Source organism: Montipora foliosa, chromosome 8 (genome assembly GCF_036669935.1).
Source record: "Montipora foliosa isolate CH-2021 chromosome 8, ASM3666993v2, whole genome shotgun sequence".
NCBI lineage: Eukaryota > Metazoa > Cnidaria > Anthozoa > Scleractinia > Acroporidae > Montipora > Montipora foliosa.
Genome location: NC_090876.1, coordinates 19,026,838 through 19,036,837, shown reverse-complemented (window position 1 = coordinate 19,036,837; position 10,000 = coordinate 19,026,838). Strand labels below are relative to the sequence as shown.

The following is a 10,000-nucleotide window of genomic DNA, read 5'->3' as shown; positions in this document are numbered from 1 at the left end:
GCTATCAGTTAACCCTCGTGGATTAACCTGCCGGATCTCGCAGGAGATCTCTAGGGCCTCTTCATATGAGCCCGGGCTGGCCCGGTTTCCGAGATCTCGCCTTACCTCTAAATCCCTTGTAAAAACTTTGATGTGTTCATATGAGAGGGGCGGGCTGGCTCGCTTACCGAGCTGAAACTGAAGTCGTTGTTAAATATCTTTTAATGCCCAGTTTGTTTTCATTATTTTATGTTCAGGGGTGAAAAGGTAAAACAGCCCTGTTTTTTAAAGTGCTGCCTACTCTTCAAGTGCTTGATAAAAAAAATCATACCCTTTGTACAGATTGTGAAAATATGTTTACGAAACACTAAAAAACAACCCTTAAGTTTGACAAATCATTTGTTTATTACTGACTTCAAAATTCTCAGAGAGCTGAAATAAGGAGAAAAAGACATGATTGTTGTTATCATTTTATTGATATGTATGTGCACAAAAAAACAATAGGTTTGGACTTCCACAGCCTTATCCCAACACTGCAATTTTAAACTGCTCAGTAAATAAAAGCATTTTCTGCTCAATTCGCATTCAGGTTTCTGAAAACATAAATCATGATCTGCTCAGGTTTCTGAGCACATCAGTCATGAACCCCTCTATTAATAATATTATTGTTCCCAAAATAAGGGACCGTTCATTTTTTATGGGGTAGGGGGGGCTTGTGGAATTTGGAGGAGTGTAATTTGAAAATTGTATGACCCCCCCCCCCCCAATTTCCGATTTTTTTCTCCTGCCCCCCCCCCCCTTCCTCATCAGAGTAATTTTTTGGAAGCCCCCCCCCCCCCCCTTGAATAAAAAAATACATATGGTGTTAAAAGTTACTGCAGCATTAAAATTTCGTTTTGTTACATTTCACATAATTTATTGAAAGAAACCTGAAAGCTAGAAAGCTGCTTTTAACAAATCACTCAAAAGAATGAAAAGTCAATTTCTGCTCTTCTTGTTACAGCTCGTCCTGAGCGTGTTGTAGCTGGCCGCTCATCTGCGTATTCCTCATCTGAGGCGATAAAAGCAAGAACGACATCATTTGAGTCGTCTTCAGAGTCAGGGGCATCACTCTTGTAGTCATCATCAGTTTCCTCTCCCTCACTGCTTTCATCACTGCTGTTTATTTGACCTGATTCATTCCTGCCTCCCACTTCGGTTTGTCCAGTTCTGAGAGTATTCATTCGCAAGAATTTGTAAAATCTCTTATCCTATTTTTAATCTATTTTTTTCATCCAACCCCCCCCTTTTCCTTCATTTTTTTTCGGCTGGCCCCCCCTTTCAAGCCAATTTTTTTTTAGTGGCCCCCCCCCCCCCAAATCCCACCAGCCCCCCCTTTCTCATAAAAAATGAACGGTCCCTAATCAGTTCTATAATAATATTACTGTCAAAGCACAAAAACCTACCAGTCAAGTAGTAAGTATGTGTTATATATATTCAAACAGATAAGAGACAAAAAACCTGATTTTTGTGACTTCGAAGTATCTCTGTTATGGAACCAAGCACTTTAATATGTATCTGGTAATGGACTGAATATTTAACCCTTTAACTCATAAGAATGATACTTATAGATTTTACTCTGTCTAAAGCCAGATGATTTTACTTGTCAATGGGGGCTGATTCAGGGCTGGAAGGGTTGAGTCACTTTCACACTTAAAAAAGTGAAATTGTAACTGAAGCTACACAACCCGAAAGACAAGACAGGCCCTACTAACAAAAATAGTGGCTTTTACCAAATAAAACTGGAAATTGGGAGGACAAGGTTTCAAGTTTCTAAAGAAACTATGGTGTTGCAATGGTGGGGAAGCAAAACACAGAAATGGGTTTATCAAATGAGTTAATATCGTACATTGAAATTTGAAAGCTGACGTTTAGCACTGGCCCTTCGTCAGAGTAAAGGGCCAACGCCTCAAGGGCTAATACTCAAAATGTCAGCTTTCAACTTTCTCTATGGAAGTCAATTTGCTATATCAATGCACTTGATGAACACATTTCTGTGAAAATTAGGATAGCACTTTTCTTAAATTTCGTAATTTTTACTTTTAATCTTGAACTTATTCTATAAAACTTTCTGTATAGTGTAGTTTTTTTTGGGATAGCATGACTAAAATCATAGTAGTGCTGTTACTTGAATGTGTGAAAGGAATCCAGAAGAGCTTTTCCAGAATAAACAAAGCTGAGCCCTCCAGCAAAAACTCCAAAAACAATAAGGACAATTTCCCCAGTGATATGATACCAGCGGAGAGAATTCCAACGCAGCATGAGATGAGCTATACAAGGAAATCCAAATGACAAACATGTTCCAGTAAAACTGCCCACAAATCCCATTAGCAGGCCGAAATGTGGCACAACAAGAGCAATGAATAATGCCAAGGTCACCAGTAATGTTCTTGTCAACAGCAGCCAGTACCAATGATATTTTGTTCCTGGTGCTAAATGAGGAAAGTGAGGGCCAATAATGTTGTCAAATGTTTCCACCACGACAAGAGGGACAGGAAAGGAGAAAAACACATTAATTGCCACCAAGACTGTTGCTGCTGTGTTAAATACGACATTTCCTTCCAAGTTGAGAGTAAAGACTTGTTTAGTGAGGTGTCCAAATGTGAGCACAGAAAAGATGCCGAACAGCGTTTTAACAACTGCAGAGATAAAAAATGAAACATGCATCATGTTATTGAAGTGTTTGGGTTCTCTCATGCTCCCTTCAACGCCTGGAAAAACAGCATGGGCACAGTAACTAAATGCAACTATACCAAATCCAACAGGAAATGTACTAATGTTGAACGAGGGAATATTATCCCATGTCCACTCATCACTAAGAACAATGCAATACGATATCATGACCATGAGTGCTGACATGAGTGAAAATACAGCCACCATGCTCATCCATGCAATACGAGAGAGTCTTTGAATGAAGACACTTGGAAGAACAGCTAAGGAACAGATGATTGCCCATTCATTTAGACCAATTGGCACATACTTTGCTGTGATCTGAGATAACATTGAAGTGAGCAGGATCAGATACAGCACTGCAGCTGAGTAGAGTTCTATTGTCTGCACAATACCGACGACTTTCCCGCCCACTCCAGGCCAGACCGCATCACCAACATCAGGGTATGAGTCACGCACTCTTTTCCTCATCTTGCTACGAGGTGAGATTTCATACAAGCAGTCGACCAGTAATATTCCAGTAAAGTCACAGAACATAGCCACAATAAAGATACAGACAACCGCAGCCACCCCTCCCTCCCTAACTGCATACGGAACACCAAGGATGCCCATCCCTTGTATCATGTTGGTCACATTCCAGCCAGCCAAGATAGCTGAAGCTTGTCTGTCTAAACTCTCCTTCTCAATAAGGGACAAGGTCAGATGGGAAACTGTTAAAGGCGTTGCTTCCGTTGACTCCTGGGGTTTTTTCCTGTCCAATATATTTAGTTTGTGGCTTTCTTCTTTCGCTGTTTCATAGTGACTGCCCCTTGTTAGAGATAAGGAATTATAAGACGCAGTAAATTGCAAATCGTTGTCAATACTTCCATCCTTTGCCATTGCGCAATATTCTAAGCCGCACAAAATTAATGAAAAATGGTAACACCACGTGGAGGGAAACCCTGAATGTCACATCGTCAATTTTACTGAGAGTGTTCCGCTCCTACCTCTTAACACAACAGTGCGGTGAAAAAAAAACGCGGTCTTTCAATTTCACAAGATCATCGTTTGTGAAATCCGTATAAAGTCCATTTCTCAAACATTACATAACTTTGTCACGCTTCGTCAAAGTATCTATTGTGATTGGTTGAATTCCTCATATTTCCGTGTGACATAACCACAAAAGGGCTGGGAACATCAAATACACGGGCACGTGCTATAAGAGCAATAGAGATACTCTTTTGACTTTAACCCCCTTCACAAAGGCTCTATCAATGGCACTCTTTTGTTTACAGTTTTGCAGGTGCTATGTAAGATGATGCAACGGCAAGGACTTTTGCAAATACTCCTTTGCACTGACTCGTTGTCGTGACGGACAAGTCTCAAAACATCGTCAAACATAAATATGATTGGTTGAGAAAGTGTGCTTTCCCGATTGAGAATAACAAAGATAAGACGAACACGTGCTTACCTGTTGATCGCGCTGGCCTAGCTTTAAAGAGTTTAAGGTTTCCAATGGGAGCTGTTTGAACGTGTTTCGAGCTTGCCACAAAAAAGCCAAGTACGTCTCCTTATATAGGACTTCGAGGAACTTACTGCATCGAGACTGCAAGTGGACGCTTGCGAAAAGGAGAGTGGAACGCTCAGTTGCAGCTCTGTCCTTCAAGTTTCAAGTTTCAAGTTTATTCAAGCTTATTTACTACAAGTTTATGACAAGTATATTTTAAAGTTTGGAATATGAAACATATGATGTACCACTACTCGCAGTTAGCTAGAGCTATTCGAGGCGAGCAGTGGTTTGACGCATAAAATTAAGTATTATTTGACAATGCACAAAAATAACTTACTGAACTAAATATGAAGTACGAATCAGGTAATGAAACCAAAAAAGCAAAGAAAGGGAAAATAAAAATAAAAATAATAAAAATAATAATAATAATTGAATATTGACCAGTACAGCATTTGGGAAAAAAAGAAAACAAAATAAAACAAAAACAACACCCTTTCAGCCCCGATAGTGCCAAATGGCACTTATAGATTTTACTCTGTCTAACGCCAGACGATTTTACTCGTCAATGGGGAACCCCTCGGGGCTTAAAGGGTTAAGCTAACAGCGTGAAAAAACTGTGTCCCCGTTTAACCCTTTCAGCCCCGATAGTGCCAAATGGCACTTATAGATTTTACTCTGTCTAACGCCAGACGATTTTACTCGTCAATGGGGAACCCCTCGGGGCTTAAAGGGTTAAATGAGAAGCTGGAAGGGTAATACAAATATAATAAGTTCGGTTTTCAAGGCATATTCAAATCCGATATATCAATATATTCATTTGCCTCCGAGAGTTTCTGAAGGAGCATATTGTGAATGTTGCGTTTAAATTTCGTTTTAGGCATTTGATGAAATTCACTAGACAGGCTATTCCAGATTCTAACACCATTCCTTGAAAAAGACATATTTTGCTTGTTTATTCTAGAATATTTGAGAAAGAAGTTACCTCTTGTTGATGATCTTGTGATATACGAATGTTGTGATATACGATGACCTTGTGATATACTAACCCTAACCCTAACCGAGGAAGAGCAGAGGCCCTAGGACTGATCCTTGAGGAACCCCAGATAATACTGTCGCTTTCTTAGATATATTCAAGGGGCCAATTTCAGTTATTTGCTTACGAGCAGTAAGATAGGAGGTAAACCAGTCATTCACAATTCCTCGTACACCATAATGGTCGAGTTTCTTTAAAAGTATTGTGTGGTCGACTGTGTCAAAAGCCTTTTGTAAATCAATAAATATTCCGCAGGTGTACAACTTTCTATCCATATTAGTTTGAATTTGATTAATGATTTCCAAAATAGCATGTTCCGTAGACCGCTTTTCACGAAAACCATACTGCGACTCATGGAGAATACCGAACTTTTCAAGAAAAGCTTTCAACCGATTATACATCATTTTTTCGAAGATCCGATTGAAGACTGAAAGCAGTGATATGGGTCTATAGTTAGATGGGTCAGATTCATCATTACTTTTGTAAATTGGGATGACTTTAGCAAGTTTTAATTTTGAGGGGTATATTCCTTGTTCAACTGACATGTTTATTAGTGCGGACAGCGGATGGCTAAGAATATATCTTGCTGATCGCAAGATGCGAGTGGGAAAAGAGTATAATCCATGGGCCTTGTTTAATGGAATGTTCATAATTTCAGACTCTATTTCAGTTTGTGTTACTGGATTGAAAAAGAAAGAATCAGCATTACGTGATTTTAGAAGATAATCAAGAAATTTCTTCTTCGAGTTTGGCATTTTGGAAGCTAGGCTATGACCAATTGAAGAAAAATAATCATTCATAATGTCAGGGAGTTCTGAAGGATTATATGAAATTTGATCATTTCCAGGACGTTTAAGCGAGGTTATATGTTTGATATCTTTACGTTTGCGACCTAAGAGATTGTTTATACCTTCCCAAGTCTTTTTAATGTTAGTTAGGTTATCTTCGAAATAGTGGTTGGGCGGTTGGGCCTCTCCTTCAACAAGTCATCTGGACAAGACGGCGAAGCGATCTCCTTACACAAACCGGTTTTGGGGTCCTTGGGTGAGGAATCACCTCTGCTGTTTGCTCCAGGTGATGACGTTGCATCGGCCTTGAAGAAAGCAAGCTTCGCGGAGAGCGTGCGAAACCTCGGTGGTGCATCTCTGACTGTTTCAGCCTTGGAACGACCATCGGATGATAGGCGCACTTCAGCTTGGCTCGCTGGCTGGAACGTCACGAATCTTATCCAGGGAACCGGTATCCTCGGAGTGCCTTACGCTGTGATGATGGGCGGTTGGGCCTCTGTAGCGATCATCGTGATAGTAGCTGCTATTTGCTGCTACACCGGCAAGCTTCTGGTGGAATGTCTCTACGTGGAATCCAAACGTACAGGCCAGTTAAAGCGCGCGTACGTAAATTACCCCGAAGTCGGAGAAGCCGCTTGGCCAGGATGGGGGAACAAAATCGTCAGCATTGTTCAAGTGTGTGAAATGTATGGGGGCGTGATCATGTACATTGTGCTGCTAGCCACGGTGTTCAGCGACATTCTTCAGGAAAAGGCTCCCCTTGATATCTACCAGTGGGCAGTTATCTGTGTAAAATTGACTCGAAGTGTAACTCCAAAAGGTTTATTCAGCCGTTACTAAGAATATAAACAAAATCCCGAGCAAAATTACACGTGTTAAGGACGTTCGCGCCCAAAACGTTCCCACGTACAGATTTTTTTAAAACTTGCCACGCAGAAAGGTAATGACCTACTTTTGCCAAAAAGGCAAAAAAAATGGGGGGTCACCGTGCTCGTTTTCGAGATCATGAGGTGCATTTTTAGAAGATTGCGTTACTTTAAGACGATCTTAGCTTACAACTGTCAGCACTAAAAAAACTACATTAGTGAAATTTAGATCAGGTAAACGTACTCAGTTCAACATAACTAATATAACTAAATTAACCTTTGCAGCTGATGTCTTTTTCTGAGGTGAAATAGACTTTTAAAAACGATACATATTAGTCTAACTGAAGAAAACTTCGGTCGCACGAGGCCAAATATTTGTAACTTTTCACGTACAGATTTTTTTTGTTTTTTGTTAAAATGGACAAAATCAAGAAAGGAAGTGATATACGGAAAGAAAAATGGGGGTCACCGAGCATTCAAGAGAGTAAAATCGCTGCGAAGTTCTCAAATTGATTGTTTATTCGCGCTGTCAAGCCGTTGCGTGACATTTCCGAGAAGACCTGGGTCCAAAGCTATGCCATGATGCCACATACTTTCACGTTCTATTCTTGTGGAAAGTTTTTGCGCCTTTAGCATCGTGTTTACCTTCGTGGTCTGCGATTCATGACGTGTGCGTGACATACGCGAAAAAATGCGCAGTAGCAATGGGCGCGAACGTCCTTAAATTACACGTTACGTAATCAAAGCGCGTGACATGAGAAATCGTTGAGTTACATAACAACATATGACGTCAGATACTGTTACATCCCCCTTCTTTTAAACAAACGAATTGAAAAAATCGTATGAAAACTGATATGCATAACTAATGATAGTGTTCATGACTATACGGTAGTGTTCAACATAGTTCAAGTATCCAAGCATTTAAATGTCTAGTCTGTTTGGGAGTTTTGAAATGCGTCCAGATTTTGTTGTGAAGGCTTGACCGTCCTGAGGTGAGGTAGCTGAGCTATCTTGCGGTACTGCTGCTGTCTCAGGAGCAGTTGGCGGTGTTTATTTGGGGCTGTCGTCTCGTACCTCGGGTCTGGGTTTCAACTGTGATCGAGTGCGACGGTAGACAGCTTCTGTTCGGTCGTTCTGAACGATGGAGGATCTTGGTTCCTTTGCCGGTCTGACAACTATGCCTCGTTCCCATCTCTGAGTGTGGTTGTCATAGATGTTGATTGGCTGACCTGGTTGTAATGGTTGTAGCGTTGGTCCAGCAGTCTTGTTGTAGTAGAATGCTTGTAGCTTTTGTCGCTGGTACAGCTCTTCCTTTGTCTTACTGGTGGTGTCGCTGACACTTACGCGCTTGGACATTGTTAGTGTGGTCCTGACTTTGCGGTTGTTTAGCAGTTCTGCTGGAGATTTCAAGTTGCTGCTGACAGGTGTCGTACGGTAGGATAGTAGTCCAAGATAAGGATCTTCACCTTCCTCGTCACATTTCTTGAGGATATTCTCTACCGTCTGAACCATACGTTCTGCGGAGCCATTAGACTGGGGATACATCGGTGAGCTGGTATTATGTTCTACTCCATAGGCCTGCATGAAGTCGTGGAACTCCTGTGATGTATACTGAGGGCCGTTGTATGTGGTGAGCCGTTCCGGTATCCCATGCTCAGCGAAGATGCTTTTCAGGTAATGCCGGTGAGCTTCCTAACGATTGGAAACTTTCTGTACTTGTCAGATATCAGGAGGTATTGGTTTCCTTTGAACTCAAACAGATCTGAGCTAAGTATCTGCCATGGGTAGCGGGGTGGTTCAGGGTGTAGGATTTGCTGCTTCTGTTGTTTTCTTTGATGTGCTTGGCAGGTAGCACAGTTTTGGACTAGGTTGGTGACAGCTTTGGTGATGCCTGGCCAAAATACTGCTGATCTGGCACGTAGAAGGCACTTCTCTTGTCCGAGATATCCGTGGTGGATGGTGTTGAGAGTGTCACGCCTGAGCGTGGTAGGCATGACTATTCGTTCTTGCTTCAGGATGATCCTCAGGCCATCCTCAATGGTGAGTTCCTCGCGAAAGTTCCAGTAGTTGTGGAGTGCTTCGGGGCATTTCTCTCTGATTGCAGGCCACCCTTCGTGTATCACTTCTCGGAGTTTGCTTAACGTTGGGTCGTTGGCTGTCTCGTTGCGAATCTGTTGAAGCTTTATCGGTGATGCTGGGAGATTCCTTGTGATCTGGTGGATGTCTAACTGTGGGAATTCTCCTTCGGGTGGGGCTGGCTGTGGCGATACTCTGGAGAGGGCATCGGCAAAGGGTACCTCGGCTCCCTTAACGTACTTCACGGTAACGTCGTACTTCAGAGCTCGTAGTACAAACCTCTGTAATCTTGGAGGGCAGTTACTTAGTTTCTTCTTGAAGATCGCCTCCAGCGGCTTGTGATCTGTGTGGATAGTGCAGGACTTGCCGTAGATGAAGTAACGGAACCTTTCAAGTTCCCAGATGACGCCGAGTACCTCACGTTCAATGTTACTGTATCGCTGTTCGGTCTCGGTGAGGGCTTTAGAGGCATAACATACAGGCTTTCCGTCTTGCAGTAGTACAGCGCCTAATCCTTTCAGCGAGGCGTCAGTTTGAATGACAGTTTCTGCATACGGGTCGAAGTACCTAAGTAGGTCGAGTGATGAGACTTCCTACTTGACCTCGGTGAAGGCTCGGTCGTGCTCAGATCCCCAGGAGTACACTGTGTCTTTCTTGGTCAGGTCCCTCAGTGGTGCTGATAGCGTAGCCAGGCGTCCGGAATATCTCGTCAGATAGTTGACTAAGCCACGAAAACTCTGTAGGCTCTTGAAATCCTCAGGCGGTTTCATGTCTATGATTGCTGATACTTTCTTGTTGTCAGGTTTGACTCCCTGTGGCGTCCAGGTGTGTCCAAAGAAGCTGACTTTATTACACTTGAACTGCACTTTGTCTTTGTTGAATACCACGCCCTTCTGCTTTGCTCTTTCCATGAGTTTGGACAGGTTTCTGTCGTGCTCAACTTCAGATGATCCATATACCAATAGGTCGTCAGCGATACCGGTGACGCCATCGAGACCTTTGAATGCTGTGTCAAGCTGTTTTTGAAACACGCCTTGTGAAACAACAAGGCCAAATGGGA

The 10,000-nt window shown here is 42.2% G+C and overlaps 2 protein-coding genes across 2 annotated transcripts in view; one reads left to right on the top strand and one right to left on the bottom strand.

Annotated features, from left to right (window-relative positions):
• Positions 1 to 1,445: 1,445 nt before the first annotated feature.
• LOC137967278 (vesicular inhibitory amino acid transporter-like) lies at positions 1,446 to 4,642 on the bottom strand. Its single transcript, XM_068813801.1, has one exon. The coding sequence runs from the start codon at positions 3,565 to 3,567 to the stop codon at positions 2,143 to 2,145; it is 1,425 nt and encodes a 474-aa protein (XP_068669902.1). The 5' UTR covers positions 3,568 to 4,642; the 3' UTR covers positions 1,446 to 2,142.
• Positions 4,643 to 5,702: 1,060 nt separating this feature from the next.
• The window catches only part of LOC137968344 (vesicular inhibitory amino acid transporter-like), an 8,621-nt gene continuing 4,323 nt past the window's right edge, over positions 5,703 to 10,000 (top strand). Inside the window, exons 1-4 of the mRNA XM_068814941.1 lie at positions 5,703 to 5,879; positions 6,149 to 6,830; positions 9,262 to 9,393; positions 9,743 to 9,765. Coding sequence (XP_068671042.1) covers positions 5,703 to 5,879; positions 6,149 to 6,830; positions 9,262 to 9,393; positions 9,743 to 9,765 — 1,014 coding nt within the window. The remainder of the gene's footprint in view (positions 5,880 to 6,148; positions 6,831 to 9,261; positions 9,394 to 9,742; positions 9,766 to 10,000) is intronic.